The 16,762-nt window shown below is 46.3% G+C and overlaps 2 protein-coding genes across 10 annotated transcripts in view; one reads left to right on the plus strand and one right to left on the minus strand.

Moving 5' to 3' along the window:
- Positions 1-15,277, plus strand: part of DGLUCY (D-glutamate cyclase) — an 86,252-nt gene extending 70,975 nt beyond the window's left edge. For all 8 annotated transcript variants that reach the window (XM_069950724.1, XM_069950726.1, XM_069950725.1 and 5 more), the window contains one exon: positions 14,910-15,277. The gene's annotated coding sequence lies outside the window, so the exon portion shown is untranslated. The remainder of the gene's footprint in view (positions 1-14,909) is intronic.
- Positions 7,619-16,762, minus strand: part of CCDC88C (coiled-coil domain containing 88C) — a 51,444-nt gene continuing 42,300 nt past the window's right edge. Inside the window, exons 26-31 of one of the 2 annotated variants that reach the window (XM_069950722.1) lie at positions 14,919-15,107; positions 14,390-14,458; positions 14,172-14,240; positions 13,251-13,528; positions 11,814-12,026; positions 7,619-10,548 (exon numbers count right to left, since the gene is read on the minus strand). In XM_069950722.1, coding sequence (XP_069806823.1) covers positions 9,670-10,548; positions 11,814-12,026; positions 13,251-13,528; positions 14,172-14,240; positions 14,390-14,458; positions 14,919-15,107 — 1,697 coding nt within the window. In that variant the 3' untranslated portion in view covers positions 7,619-9,669. The remainder of the gene's footprint in view (positions 10,549-11,813; positions 12,027-13,250; positions 13,529-14,171; positions 14,241-14,389; positions 14,459-14,918; positions 15,108-16,762) is intronic. The other variant, XM_069950723.1, reaches the window with a different exon arrangement.

Genomic DNA, 16,762 nt, shown 5'->3' on the forward strand with positions numbered 1-16,762 from the left:
CGCCTCTGCCGCCTGCTAACCCCTCCCCAGGTGTAATCCTGGAGTGCTGGAGAGGAACAGGCACTGATCACTTTCCTATACATCCTATCACTAGTGGTCATATAGCAAAGTTGCTACCTATACATTATATATATATACAGTCATATAGCAAAGCTGCTTCCTATATGTATATATATATATATATATATATATATATATATATATATATATACAGTCATATAGCAAAGCTGCTTCCTATATGTATATATATATATATATATATATATATATATATATATATATATATAGCAAAGCTGCTTCCTATATATATATATATATATATATACAGTCATATAGCAAAGCTGCTTCCTATATAATTATATATATATATATATATATATTATATAGGAAGCAGCTTTGCTATATGACTGTATATATATTTATATTATATATATTTAGGATGTAGCGTTGCTATATGACTGTATACACCCCTTACAGACCATATACACCCCTCACAGGCATTATATATATATATATATATATATATATATATATATATAATGCCTGTGAGGGGTGTATATGGTCTGTAAGGGGTGTATACAGTCATATAGCAACGCTACATCCTAAATATATATATATATATATATATAATATATATATATAAATATATATACAAATATATATACAGTCATATAGCAAAGCTGCTTCCTATACATATTATATGTACAGTCATATAGCAAAGCTGCTTCCTATACATCCTATATATACAGTCATATAGCAAAGCTGATTACCATCAATGCGAAGGGAAACATGGTGCTCAGTGTCACCTGGAGACATCACATCGTTTAGCTGATATAATGTTAGGATTTTTTTTTAATTTGCAAAAGAGCTTTACTAATAGAGGGATGTATGGTGTACGGACATTACTACCAATACTGTGCAGCGGGGATGCTGTATGGACATTACTGTGCGAGTGGGGGGGGGGGGGGGGGGTGCTATATGGACATTACTGTGCAGGGGGGGGGGGGGGGTTGCTATATGCTATATGGACCTTACTGTGCAGGGGGGGGGTGCTATATGGAGATTACTGTGCAGGGGGGGGTGCTATATGGACATTACTGTGCAGGGGGGTGCTATATGGAGATTACTGTGCAGGGGGGGGGTGCTATATGGACATTACTGTGCAGGGGGGTGCTATATGGACATTACTGTGCAGGGGGGGGTGCTATATGGACATTACTGTGCAGGGGGGGGTGCTATATGGAGATTACTGTGCAGGGGGGGGGTGCTATATGGAGATTACTGTGCAGGGGGGGGGGTGCTATATGGAGATTACTGTGCAGGGGGGGTGCTATATGGACATTACTGTGCAGGGGGGGGGTGCTATATGGACATTACTGTGCAGGGGGGGGGTGCTATATGGACATTACTGTGCAGGGGGGTGCTATATGGACATTACTGTGCAGGGGGGGTGCTATATGGACATTACTGTGCAGGGGGGTGCTATATGGACATTACTGTGCAGGGGGGTGCTATATGGACATTACTGTGCAGGGGGGGTGCTATATGGACATTACTGTGCAGGGGGGTGCTATATGGACATTACTGTGTAGGGGGTGTGCTATATGGACATTAATGTGCAGGGGGGCTGTGCTATATGGACATTACTGTGTAGGGGGGCTGTGCTATATTGACATTACTGTGCAGGGGGTGTGCTATATGGACATTAATGTGCAGGGGGGTGCTATATGGACATTACTGTGTAGGGGGGCTGTGCTATATGGACATTACTGTGTAGGAGGGGGCTGTGCTATATTGACATTACTGTGCAGGGGGGTGCTAGGAGAAGGAGAAGATTTCTGGTGGGGGAAAGAGAAGTTTGTAGAAAGACAGGTACTAGAGGGGTCAGAGGAGTCTGGTGAGGATTGAGGAGTCTGAGGGGCACAGAGGAGTCTGGTGAGGACTGAGGAGTCTGAGGGGCACAGAGGAGTCTGGTGAGGACTGAGGAGTCTGAGGGGCACAGAGGAGTCTGGTGAGGACTGAGGAGTCTGAGGGGCACAGAAGAGTCTGGTGGGGACTGAGGAGTCTGAGGGATGAGTGACTTGTTTCCTTTCCCCATTGAACATGTTAGACTACACCCTGATGTATAGTCAGATCAGCGTCCTATGTTACACTGAGGATCTGTTTATTATGATATATAACAGGAATAATAACCAGGATGTATATAAATCCCTCTGGGACTCCTAGCAGCCAATGAGAGCCCAGCGTCATTCCCTGCAGCACTCCTGGTATATTAACGCTGTGCTGTGATTGGTTGCTATAGATGAGACAGTCTTCTGATGTTAGACAGCTTAGATAAATCTGCCCCATTGTGTTTATGGGCCGCACCCGGAGAGAGCGCTGCTAACATATACAGAGACATCCCTGGGAAGCCGCACTGTTTACTCCTCCGGGACGGCCCTCCATTAGTGGATACTGAATCATAACAGGGAAATCCAGAGGATTCGCCATCACCTCTAATCCATCTGTCTCTGCTTATTGGGGTTTAATGTCCATTAATCTCCATCATTGCGGAAAGAAATTTTCTTCAACTCTCCATTAGATCTATGGTAGATTTAGGAAGCTTTCAACCAACCAATCCCAGCACAGTTATAGCATCCTATAGAGCTCAGCTGTAATACAGCACCTATGTGCATAGACCCCAAGGTGTAGTATCTGCTGTAAGGCGAAGGTTCCCAGTGACTGACAATAATGTGTAAGAGGAACTGAAATATAAAGTACAGTACAGAAATCTGCTGATTTTACCTTAAAGCAGTACTCCACCGAAAAAAATTAAAAAAACTGGTGTCAGAAAGTGCCAGAGATTTGTTATTTACTTCTATTAAAAAAATCCCCAGTCTTCCAGTATCTATCAGCTGCTGTATGTCCTGCAAGAAGTGGTGTATTCTCTCCAGTCTGACACAGTGCTCTCTGCTGCCACCGCTGTCCATGTCAGGAACTGTCCAGAGCAGCAGCAAATCCCCATAGAAAACCTCTCCTGCTCTGGACAGTTCCTGAGTAAGGCTATGTTCACACTACATATGAGACCGGCCGTTCCGTGACCTGGCCGGCCTCTGCTGGATGATCTTTCTGGCCGCAGAGTGCTGATGCACGCGCCCGCATCAAAACCTCCCACAGCACACTATAGAGCGAGCGGACGGAGCCACTCGCTTCATTGTGTGAACTGACAGGGTTTCCTATGGCCGCAATTCATTGAATTGCGGCCGCAGAAAACTGACATGTGTATACGCTCTAGCCGGGATCCCATTGAAAATAAGACATTGTTTCATCCAGCAAATAGTACGGCCGTTGTTGCCGATGGCAACAACGGCCGTACTTTTACATAGTGTGAACATAGCCTAACATAATAAATCTATTGCATGGCAGGTACCCTCTATGCCTGACTCAGGGTAGTTTGGTCACATATTGCCCCAGGAACAAATAATTCCTCACCATAAAACACCATCCTGTCTGTGTTGACTTGATAAAAGCCGTATGTGGCCGAAAAGTTGCTTTGCTTGATGTCACTCTTGATATAAATTGAACACGTTCCTACAGTATCCTGGGGAGGTCGCATGGTAGTAAAGCAGCTGCTGTATCCTGAAGTGCCAGCAGAGGTTTATATATAATGTACAGCCTCAGTCTCCCAGACACAGTCTGCATTTCATTTACACAATTAGAGCATCTGGTGGGGAGGACGGAGCGGAAATCTATCCAGAATCAATAACCCCTGGGTATATTAGTGTTTCCTACAGGTGCATCCTATTGCTCAGCTATAGCAAAACTACAACTCCCACCAGCCTCTGATGCATCCTATTTCCCTCTGTGGCAAAATGACAACTGCCATTATGGTCCAGCAACCATAGCTCTCATAGTATGATGGGAGTTATAGTTTTGTAACAGCTAAAAAGCCACAGATTGGGAACACAGTTGTAGACTGTATGGAAGTGACCAGAAAGCGGACTGGCTGACATCCTATGTTGCTTAACCATAAAAGAGCCGTGTCTTCTTACAAGGTGTAGGGGTGGACGCTATATCTGTGTCCTGTGAGGTGTAGGGGTGGACCCTATATCTGTGTCCTGTGGGGTGTAGGGGTGGACCCTATATCTGTGTCCTGTGGGATGTAGGAGTGGACCCTATATCTGTGTCCTGTGAGGTGTAGGGGTGGACCCTATATCTGTGTCCTGTGGGATGTAGGAGTGGACCCTATATCTGTGTCCTGTGAGGTGTAGGGGTGGACCCTATATCTGTGTCCTGTGGGGTGTAGGGGTGGACTCTATATCTGTGTCCTGTGAGGTGTAGGGGTGGACCCTATATCTGTGTCCTGTGGGGTGTAGGGGTGGACCCTATATCTGTGTCCTGTGAGGTGTAGGGGTGGACCCTATATCTGTGTCCTGTGAGGTGTAGGGGTGGACCCTATATCTGTGTCCTGTGAGGTGTAGAAGTGGACGCTATATCTGTGTCCTGTGAGGTGTAGGGGTGGACCCTGTATCTGTGTCCTGTGGGGTGTAGGGGTGGACCCTATATTTGTCTTGTGAGGTGTAGGGGTGGACCCTATATCTGTGTCCTGTGAGGTGTTGAAGTGGACCCTGTATCTGTGTCCTGTGAGGTGTTGAAGTGGACCCTGTATCTGTGTCCTGTGGGGTGTAGGGGTGGACCCTGTATCTGTGTCCTGTGGGGTGTAGGGGTGGACCCTATATCTGTGTCTTGTGAGGTGTAGGGGTGGACCCTATATCTGTGTCCTGTGGGGTGTAGGGGTGGACCCTATATCTGTGTCTTGTGAGGTGTAGAGGTGGACCCTATATCTGTGTCCTGTGGGATGTAGAAGTGGACCCTGTATCTGTGTCCTGTGGGGTGTAGGGGTGGACCCTATATCTGTGTCCTGTGGGGTGTAGGGGTGGACCCTATATCTGTGTCCTGTGAGGTGTAGGGGTGGACCCTATATTTGTGTCCTGTGAGGTGTAGAAGTGGACCCTGTATCTGTGTCCTGTGGGGTGTAGGGGTGGACCCTGTATCTGTGTCCTGTGGGGTGTAGGGGTGGACTCTATATCTGTGTCCTGTGAGGTGTAGGGGTGGACTCTATATCTGTGTCCTGTGGGATGTAGGGGTGGACCCTATATCTGTGTCCTGTGAGGTGTAGAAGTGGACCCTGTATCTGTGTCCTGTGAGGTGTAGAAGTGGACGCTATATCTGTGTCCTGTGAGGTGTAGAAGTGGACCCTGTATCTGTGTCCTGTGGGGTGTAGGGGTGGACCCTATATCTGTGTCCTGTGGGGTGTAGGGGTGGACCCTGTATCTGTGTCCTGTGAGGTGTAGGGGTGGACCCTATATCTGTGTCCTGTGGGGTGTAGGGGTGGACCCTATATCTGTGTCCTGTGGGATGTAGGGGTGGACTCTTTTCAGTGATTAATCTTGGATTTCCCCTTCCTGTGTATAAGCGAAGTTTCATCTCTGTAACATCATCTCCCCCGTCCTTCAGCCTCATCCAGATCTATGTGTAGCCGTATCCCGTCCTCTCTTATTTACCGTATATCTGTAGAATTAATACATTACCCCATCAAGGATACAGATGGAGTTTTTCCAGCGTAGCAGCCACCAGGATACAGACTCAGACCCCTCACAATGGGGGGAGCAGCAATAAACCAATGGTACTGTTGTGTCACCCACATATAAGACTGGACCAGCTGAGACTTGTAGTTGCACACTGGGATGCTCACTCACCAGCTGTACAGTAGGGTGGGTGTCTTCTCCCTGTACCACTGCTACAGTCCCTGTTGGACTTGGGCCATTTTCTGGAAGCATCTCTCTAGGGGTAGAGCATGTTTTAGAGCATGCCTCACACATCACTGACTGTGTCGATTGGCAACAACCGAGTATATTCTGCCTCACTAGGAAAGTGCATAAACCCCCAGCGTGTACAGCGCTAGCCGCCATGCTAGGGTCACTTCTATATTGGCACCACACTTGCTTTATGTCAGTCCTGGGAGCAGCTGTCACTGTACATAACTACCTTAGAGCTCAGGGGTTTTTGCTGTTTTCTCATATGTCTCCTTCAGAGCTGCACTCTCCTCTCGGTGTGGTACAGATAGTGACTTTTGTGCTATTAGTGGACAATCAGGGGGTGATTACAGCTCTAGAGGTCTTTGGTGTAATAGGCTCAGTCATTTCGGATATACAGAGGGACTCAGTACTGTATATAGGATGAGTCTTGTGTAATACATTACGCTCCATAGTTATCAGAGGGGGAGCACTGGATGATGTCATCTTGTATCACATTTCCCTCTTATGGGGGAGGGTTCCATTATTCAGCGCTTCCTCTCACCCATACACTTACTATTGTGTGGGCTCAGATTATGAAATATACAGAGCAGACATTTTCCATCATCAGAGTCTGAGTATCCGTCTCTGGGAAAGCTGGGTGTCATTTCCCAGACTCCTGAGTGGTGATCAGTGTCCAAATTACTGGTCTCCGCCTAACCACAGGTCCAATGATCCACACCAGTAGCTGTCAGTCCTGGTCATCAGATCCATGGTCAGTAATATAGATGGATACATGTGCATGGCTTCTTCACTTCCTAGGCCTATATGAAGCCTTGTCAGAGGGATCAGAGCCGTGTTTGTGGATATCCAGCTTTCCTAGGCCCTGTAAGAGGGATCAGTGATCAGAGCCGGGTTTGTGTTGATCCAGCTTTTCTAGGAATATAATAAGCAATTGGGATAAAGCTGTAATCGGTCTTTGCCTTCATGGCTGTAACGTCCAGTTACTTATTGGACCTTGCTGGCAGCTCCTGCATGTCCATTGTGCTGGCGGCAGAGCTCTTGACAGCTGCGCCATGTAGCCTTCATGTAAACAGCCCACAGCCGTGGCTGCAGCTGCCTCATCCACAAGGATTGACCAGACCGCATGATGTAACAATATCAGGATTATATAGTCATCTGCCAATGAGGTCAGCCATGATTCTCTGAGAGCTCTAACTGTAGGAAGTGAGAGGGAATGTATCATTACAATGTTTAGTGTTCTCTAGTTACATCTAAAGCTGCAGCCAAATGTCACCATACAGCTTGATTCTACATCCAACCATACATCTGATGCTGGCTCCTCTGCAGTGAGTAACACTCCTTATAGCCATTCTCTTCTTTGGGATAAAACCCAGGAGACCCACAGGAAGGTTTCTGGGTAAAGGGGATGTTCACAAAAATTTGTTTGTTTTCAAATCAACTATTGCCAGATATTTGTAATTTACTTCTATTAAGTAATGGAAGACTGGTGTATTCTTTCCAGTGTCACTCTGCTGCCACCTCTGTCCATGTCAGGAACTGTCCAGAGCAGGAGAGGTTTTCTATGGGGATTTGCTGCTGCTCTGGACAGTTCCTGACATGGACAGAGGTCACAGCAGAGAGCACTGTGTCAGACTGGAGAGAATACACCACTTTATGCAGAACATACAGCAGCTGATAAGTACTGGAAGATTGGATTTTTTTTTTTTTTTTTTTACAGAAGTAAATTACAAATCTCTGGCCCTTCAAGGTTACTTATTATATCCGTTCAATTACTTGTTGCGTTGCACTGTGTATTCCAAAAAGACAGTGAAGGCAAAGTCTCAGAAACCACACATTTATTTCCATAGTACAAGGCTGAGGCGTTAGCCGTACATTATTACTATGCAAAACAATATGGACAGAATCACGGGATAGAGCCTGGAAAGATCCAGATGGAACGTTCAGCGATCGATTGGCGAGCGGCATGTATCGGCCGTACACAGGACACGGAGGAGTGTTACATTGTAACAAAACCCCTGCAGTGCTCATCACAATACAGTAGGGCCCTATGTAGCACCACTGTTACACTGAGGTTTGGCAACGGTCAGCGCGCGAGATCAGACACTTATTTACAGCAGAAATCTATACAATAATATACATAGTATGTACAGAGCGGCAGGGTCAGGGCAAAGTGCAGGTGTGTCCTATAGGGGAGACTGCCAGGATGTTCACCCACCTCCCCCCTCTTATTTATTTACAGGGAAGGAGACGACTGTTTCTTCATATTCAGCGAGATTCTGGTAATGCAGCGTCTGATAATCTGGCACTTGTGTGCAGCACAGAACCGCAGTGTAATGTGGAAGCGGGAACCTGGGCAAGCGTATTGGGGAATAATCATTCATCCGATAATCTATAGCCATTAGGGAGCGCTGCTGCCAGAATAACAAAATCTCACTGTATAATGTATTTCACATGCAGATCTGTGCTGTGTGTGAAGAGGATTCTATTCAGTGACATATAACCTGTGCTTCCTGCAGTAAAATATGAAAGAACCTGAACTGACTACTCTAGTCACAGCAAGAGCTGCATTCACTAAACTGCTTTTTTACCTGTTATGTCCTTTCACCTGCTGGCACAGGACAGTCTGCAGAATTTCTGACGCAGCTTTAAGTGTGACTGGAGTAATGCAGGATCCAGCAAATTGACTCTATATCTTTGTACAGTGTAGGAAAGTTTTTTTGTTTTTTTTATCACCAGTATCTCCCATTCTATCAGCCATTCCTGTCATGACTATATATATATTTCCAGACAGACTGTGGTCCAGTAGTAAGAGCACATTGGTAAAACCCCTAAAGCAGCAGTGATATCCAGTGGCACTTAATCTATTGCAAAACTACAACTCCCAGCATGCCTTGACAGCTGAAAATTAAGGTCTAAACCTGTGTTGCTCCATCTTTTGCAAAACGACAACTCCCATCATGTCTGCAGCTGTCAGGGCATGCTGGGAGTTGTAGTTGTGCCACAGCTGGGAAGCATTGCCCAAAATGCATAACACATGTCATTTACAGAGTAGTAAAGGCCCAGAAATATTCCTGACATATAATGGACCCTCCATTCAGTGCACAGTCCTCCAATATCCATTATTGGTCTATAGCAGGGATGGGGAACCTTCAGCCCTCCAGCTGCTGCAGAACTACAATTGCCATCATGCCCGGACAGTCAGAGAGCTGAAGGTTCCCCATCCCTGGTCTATAGCATCCAGTGTTAGCGTCCTGTTCCTATAAGGTGATGACCACATCTATACACAACGCAGCTACTATACGCTCCAGTGTATACTTGTGCTTCTAAATATTCAGTAGTGAATCAGATAAATAAATTAAACAATAAAGCAGAATTACTTTTCAATTTAAAAAAACTCTCTAAATCTGATGGATTAATATGAATCTGTATAATAGCCTGTATGTTTTGTATTACCGCTAGTAAATTATAAGCGAGAAGAGCGGAGAAAGTGCAACGTAGAGCAGGAGACGTGACACCACACTCACTCCTATCTACTCGATAGCCATAACCTGGCAATAAATAAGAGGAGGCCCCCTGCTGATGGCTGTGCATTCTCTGCATAAGCAGCAGCTAGTGGCTCCAGCCCAGGGAATGGTCACATTGTAGATTCCTGCACAACTTCTAGACCCCATTGTTACCACGAGGAGCAGGATAATCTGATTCAGGTCATCAGTAGAACATAGGGAGCAATGTGAGTCTACAGCATACACCATGGTGACTACACTGGTCCTAACTCCTTCATCCTTGTGTTCAGCTGTAGTTCCAGTTCTGACATGAAGTGCACCTGAAACAAGGTACAAGTGTTTTAGGCTTCACTCCCTATATCCTGGTGTCAGACACAGCCATACTCATACCAGACTGTCTGTGGGTCTGCGGTGGGGTCTGGAGAGGCGGGGGTACTTTTAGGGGAGGTTTTGTAAGAGTCTTCTTCAGCACTTGGCGGGGGGTCAGATGGCGTGCCTGGTGGTTTAGGGTTAGCAGCTCCCATTTGACCTTCCACCTCAGGGATGCTGGATATCGGCCTAACTGGTGATACCATGGCCACCTCTCCATAGCGAGAGATGGGTCTGGGCCGACCTCTCCCACAAGTCTGGGTAGAAGTAGAAGGCTGCTGTAAGGAGCTAGTAGACAGGGCCGGTTGTAGTGTCTTGTCTTCTCTGGAGATGGCCAGCGACAGGCGTCGTGTATCTAGAGACCGTGTGCGAAAGTCATCGCTTTTTGGTGTGTTAGAGATCCTGGCAGGTTGGGCTCTGTCTCTCGGGGAGCCTGTAGGTGTAGAGGTTCTTAAGATGTTATTACTGAAGTCCTTTAACATGGGGGTTTCCAGCTCTGGTTTCTCCATACGGCTCTGGTCCGGACCATTGGATTTGAGCAGGTCTGCAGTGGCCAGGCTAAACGCCCTGTTTAAGGAGTTTGCCCTGGCAGCCAGAGAGCCGGGGTGCTGAGGCTCGGGAACCTGCGGCATCTGAGGTCGCCTGAGTGGAGCTGGGTTAGTGCCAGGATCCATTGGCCGCAGGTTGGGTTTGACATATTGGCCAGGCCTCCCACCTCTGACCTCCCCAGCATCTCCTGGTAATTTGGCTGAGAGCTGGCCCCCGTTTGCCGCTGTGTCTCTATAACCTGCCTGGACTACCAGGCCCCCAAAGTCAGAAGAGTCATTTGTCTTCTTACAATACTCGCCCAACAAATCCTCCCGAGCGCCTGAGGTGTCCTGAAAAGAACAGAAGGGTTAGTCTATTAAATTAACAAGATGCTGTCACATCTCCTGGCCGTACTACGGTCTTTAACCAAAACTATTGAATATTAGCTGCATTCATAGCTTTCCCTGTGCTGAGCATTTATCATCTCCTACATGGCTTTCCAGGTAGAACAAGTGACAAAGGGATTCTCTATAGTCGGATTCACACAAAGTATATATCTTATATAAATATAGCCATGCCAACATGGAGTATACTGCAGGCTGCCTGGATCACCTCTGTATAGGCAAATAGTTGCACACATCCAGTGATAGGTGAACAGATTACGCTTTCCACTGGATATAGTGATAGATGTGAACTGAGGACGCCAACACAATATTGGTTAGTGATGGGTGGCAGAAACGGCACATCATTTTCCACTATTGAGACAGTACAGGTAACGCCCCGAATATACTGTAAAAGCCACATTGATTTCTGTAGTACCAGTCCCAAAACCTAAGCTAGCCGGACCCCTGCAGACTATTGATATTGTATCTGGAAGATGAACCATCTACTCTTATAGAATGGATACTCCATTTAACTCTTCAGTGTCACTTTCTGTTGCAGATTGTCACTAGAGATGAGCGGACCGTCTGACTTTTGATCCGACAGCATCGGCGCTCTCGTCATGCCTTTGATCCCGGCCGCATAGTTGCGATCCCGGGAATATGCAGCCAGGATATTCCAGTGGTTTCAACATCGATTCTCTGGAATATCCTGGCCGCATATTCCCGGGAGCGCAACTATGCGGCCAGGATCACAGGCATGACGAGAGAGCGAACGGATTTCGGACCAAAAGTCCGAACAGTTCGCTCATCTCTAATTGTCACCAGGGGCTACAAGACTAAGTTAGCAGTAGCATCTTATGGCCAGATTAGGGTTAGGACAGGTATAGTTTACATCTATGTACCAGGTCACATGGTAAAACCATACATTTCACTTGTGCAGACTGGTGAACCATCTATCACATTGTTTCCATCACACAAATATTCTCAGTGCTAAAACTTTTCCAACAAAAAAATATGTCAGGAATGTGAAGAGGTGAATGAGGGTTAGTTACCGCAGCCGAGTGACGATCAGGGGATCGCCCACCTTATACGCCCCATAGTGTTAGTGTGAACACATAGAACATGGTGAATGTCCTAGAGGGTTCATAAACGCCGCTCCGGGATATCACCGTATGTGTTAGACATGCAGAGTCAGGGTGAGGAGACTGAGGGACAAGACTACAATGGAGTACCCTGGGGTTATACAACGAGGTCGTTCTCCGGTCTGTGAGTTGTCTCCATACGCCATTCTCGAGAGAAGGCGACGCGGTTCTCGACGACGACTCTGAAGGTTCCTTGTAGTGAAGCGTGGGAGAAGGGGAAAGGGAGGAAGGGTGCAGGGAATCGGCCTCTAATAGGAACTCCTGCAGGGTGATGAGCTCGCTGTCAGTGACACTGTGCCGGGGCTAGAGGAGAGACGGGCGTAAGAGCAACATCATCAGCCTCCTATAGAAGAGCCAACAGACCCAACATCTATACAGGCTATCTGCATATAACACTATACATATATTACAGCTGTATTCTCACTATTCTGCTGCTGTCCTGTGGACTCTCAGGTTACCGGAGCTCACTGCACCTGCCACCTACATAGAGGATATGGGGTACAGTGCACCTGAGGGAGAAGGAGGCAGCAGAATTGGGAATGCAGCTCTGGAAGCTAAAAGGAGGGAATAATCATAAAGTGCTCCTAATGGCTAATCCCAGAAAGGGTAAAAGGTGGAGTTTACAGGTAGTGGTGAGCAAATTAACAGTACGGGCCAGGTTGCACAGCCCGATATTAAGGAGCAAGCGAGTACAGTTCTCTGCTTACTGTCTGTGCTATTACACACACCGACAACAAGCGGGGAGCTGCCCGGGTGATCTTTAGATTGTCCGGGTGGGCTATAGAACATAGCGGAGGTCTGCTGCCACCACTCCTATTACACGGAGTGACGGTCAACAGTCAGACGCTATTGTTGTAGTTTTTTCTAACATGTTCAGGCGATGATCCTTGCCTTTGAACATAAGCTATTACACCAAACGATAATCGGCCAAATACATCCGACAATCACTTGGGATAATAGGGTCCAAAGATTTGTTTAGTCTTGAAAAAAGTAATCTCGCTTTCCATTTGCTCCTGGAAATGCATTAGATACAACCCTAGAGACCTCAGAGTCTCATACCAGATGATTCCAGGAAAGTAGAACTACTAAACAAATACAGACGAATTATTAGATTTACTCTCCTCTAGATACAGGTAATCACATTAGTAAACATAATAAGGGGCCAGTACACTGGATGATGCACTTTCCCTTTAAGGACACATTCAGGACCGGCAGCAGGTTTGTGACATCTTCCACCATTTAATGGATATCTACATCAGATCCTGTATGTGTGACTGTACCCTTAATAATGGGCTATGTGTCTGCCATCTTGGTTTTATAAAGTCACAGGCATGCTAGCATGGGTATCCATTTAACATCATAGTGATGATGACATCTTAAAGGGGAAGTGCATTAATGCACTATAAGTGAGTTGTATAGATATAGAAAGAATGGCTTCCAGGTAGATGTAGGCTGCAGCTAAGAGGGCGGCCATCAGTGTCACATCAACAGTATGGCCCCGCAATAACCACTGATCCCATGACTTACATTGGGTGGAGACGTCTGATTGCTTTCCTCCAAAAATTCCTCTAAGGTCACCATCTCGCTGCCTGGGGAGCCGGAGCGCGGTCTTGGCTGTGTGCGGCTTGGCGGCCTCCGCTCAGGATTGGTGGGGGACACCAGGCTGTTCCTATTAGAAGCCATCTCCGGTTTGTTGGCGTTACGACTGATGTAGCTATCTCTAGGTAATGTGGCAGCCTCTCTGGTGGGGATGAAATCATCGCTGCTCATACTATCTGGCCGGCCTGAAGGTAGATCCAACGAATCTAGATAGGAAAACACTGAATAAGTAAAGACTAATGGAAACCTATGGCAACTTCTGTGTCAAATGTGAAAAAAAATTCTCTGCTTGTAAGAAAGAAAATCACCCACATAAATGAGGTAATCACGTGTTACCCCTTCATGTAAGTGACTGACATTTGTACTTAGGCATCTTTTTCTTTGAAATCATCTGGTTTCAGAAAGTTATACAGATTTGTAATTTACTTCTATATAAAAATCTTCAGTCTTCCAGTACTTATCAGCTGCTGTATGTCCTGCAGGAAGTGGTGTATTTTCTCCAGTCTGACACAGTGCTCTCTGCTGCCCCCTCTGTCCATGTCAGGAACTGTCCAGAGCAGGAGAGATTTTCCATGGGGATTTGACAGTTCCTGACATGGACAGAGGTGGCAGCAGAGAGCACCGTGTCAGACTGGAGAAAATACACCACTTCCTGCAAGACATACAGCAGCTGATAAGTATGGGAAGACTGGAGATTATTACATAAAAGTAAATTACAAACCTATAAAACTTTCTGACACCAGTTGATTTTAAAGAAAAATATTTTCGCCGGAGTACCCCTTTAAAGCAAAGTGGAGGTGATATCTGTTACCAGAACAATCTGGTTTATTACCCCAGAGCTGCACTCACTTTTCAGGGTCAGCGGGGAGCTGCTGGCAGACGCATTCCTGCTGTTCTCCAGACTGTTGGACCGAGGGACTGGAAGAAAATATTATTCAATATTTATAGGAGGAAAATCCTTAGAAACCATCATCTGTACTGCTGAATCCCACCGTAGAGGGGCGACACCAGATTCTAATAGATATGCAGAAAGATTAGCATAAAAACTTAGAAATAGAGGAATTTACCACAAAGTCCTCCTGGCCCGATCGCCATATCCGGTAACTGGTCAAAGACGTTATCATCAGAGCTGTAACCTAAAGACCACAAAGTCACAGTATTACAAAAAGCTACAAAAAGGAAGGTTTTCTATACTGTATGGTTTTGCTCTTTCCTGTTATCGCTTATGTTAAAGAATCTCACATTACACTACTGCCCCCTGCTGGCTCCATGTCTGCATAACAGCAAAAGGGAATGGTATTAGCTGCTTCATGTGCTGTATAACATTATAGAAAAGCTCCCACAATGCAGAGCACTAGAGTGTAATGTGTTTTTGGAGGAAGGGGCTAGCCAGCAGAATTGTGAATGCAGCTCAGGATGTTATTACAAATATAGCGTGTATTAGGGCTTGGTGGGCCGGAGCATGCACAGTTTGGTGATGCAGGGTACGTAGATGGGCTAGGACCATAGATCAGCCTTATAAACCATTCCCAGCATCTCGTGTATTATTTATTCAGTACTTTATCTAACACAATGCACTCTTTACAGGTATCTCACCTTTCGCCCTCCCCGGCTGCTGTGACCTTAGGCTTGCTGCGGGGCTCAGGTGGATTGCAGATGTGGAGAACGCTCGGGACCCTGGATCTATCCTCCTTGGACGAGAAGCCCGCTCTGAGCCTTCCACCTCATCACCACCTCTTCCATGATAGGACATCCGATTCAGCTTGTGACCAACATCCACCATGACTGAAGAAGTAAAGAGCACAGAGTCTAGTAAGCAGATGGTCCATGGAGCAGCCCAGCCCTGACACAGCGCACAGCGGGGATGCTGACACACAAGTCAATTGTATCAATGTATCCAATAGAGCTGAACTTTAATTAGTGTTATATACAAATACAGTTCTCACATTGCTTTACTAAGTGTATCTCATTGTATCTATTCCATTATGTGCTCTGTAGTCAGACTCAGGATATTCTTTTGCCTTCAGGATGTTAAAGGGGCATACACTGCAAAATACAATAACTAATGTATATGGCTGCCTTTACACCTGACAATCCTGAGTGTATGGCCATTATAGCCAGAAGAAAGAACTGGGACTATTCCCACAATGCACTGGGGGTCAGATCCGCTGTGCGCTGTGTCAGACTTCTTGTTATGAATAAAGCGACAAAAAATTCAAGCAAAGTGTTATCCACATCACATGGGGGAGAGGATATAAGGGACAAGACATAGGCAGAAAAGACAGAGCATCCTAGTGCACCACGACCCTCCCTACTCTGGGTGACCCCAACCCTGTTCTATGTATAAGAAATCCCTAAACCCTCGGACCATCGCACAGACAGCTGACATTATTAGGATTTTCCAGCAGGAACTTCCCATAGCTTCCATGGTCATTGTGTGAATTTATAGCAGAGAAAACACAACAATAAAGGCTTCATCGACCAAAGCTAAGGTCTATGAGATAAGCAGAGACCCTATTCATGGGTAAGGGATGACCTGCTGTATGATCTAATACAGACCGGACACAGGACGCACGGTGAACAAAGGGTTAATAGACTGAGGCGCACGGCGGGTTAGAGGACAAAATGCAAAACTGGACATGCAGAGCAACTTCTGAGCAATAGTCGTGTCTGGTCGGACAAGAGGGAAAGCCATAGTGATCAGGGAAGTAGTCATTCATTTCTAGCTGTATCTATATATAGGAGCCAACCCAGGCTGTCAGGACATGATAGGAGTTGTAGTCATCTCCACTCCTCCACATACATTCATGTACAAATCTCAGCGGCCCGTTACATGCTGGGAGTTGTAGTTTGGTAGGTTGAGCATTACTGGGGATTAGTGTTAAGCGAATCTGTCAAAATGATCGGGTTCAGCAACGTTGCCGAACCTAAACATTTTGACATGTTCGCTTAACACTACCGGGAATGAATGTCTAAAGAAATGAATAGCTGCCTCCCCTTGTCACGTAGGATAATGGACAGTAACACAGCAGCGCAGCATGTCGCAGGCAGAAAGATCATTGCCGCAGGGAACAGTGAGACTTACGCTGCCCGGACAGACGCTCTCTGGTCAGTGGTGATTGGGCGGAGGGGGCAGTTTTTAGAAGGGGGTAATAAATCTTCACGCCTTTGCTTCTTGGTAACATGCAACTTACAGACTATACAGATCATATGTGGAAAGTTTACTTTGGTCCTTGAGGTGAACGTATAAATATGTGAGTGATAAATAAGGGAAGAACGCTCTAGAGGAGACAGGGAGAGCGTCAGAAGTCTCTGATCTCCGGCAGGGAGACAGAGCTCTGATGAGTAGTGGGCGGGAGGTCTACAGACGACCAGAATCGCAGGCGCTCCGAGAAACGGCGCTGACTCTGTAACGGCTTCTTCTCTTGACTCTTGCTTTT

The sequence above is a fragment of the Dendropsophus ebraccatus genome, chromosome 13 (assembly GCF_027789765.1).
Source record: "Dendropsophus ebraccatus isolate aDenEbr1 chromosome 13, aDenEbr1.pat, whole genome shotgun sequence".
Lineage (NCBI taxonomy): Eukaryota > Metazoa > Chordata > Amphibia > Anura > Hylidae > Dendropsophus > Dendropsophus ebraccatus.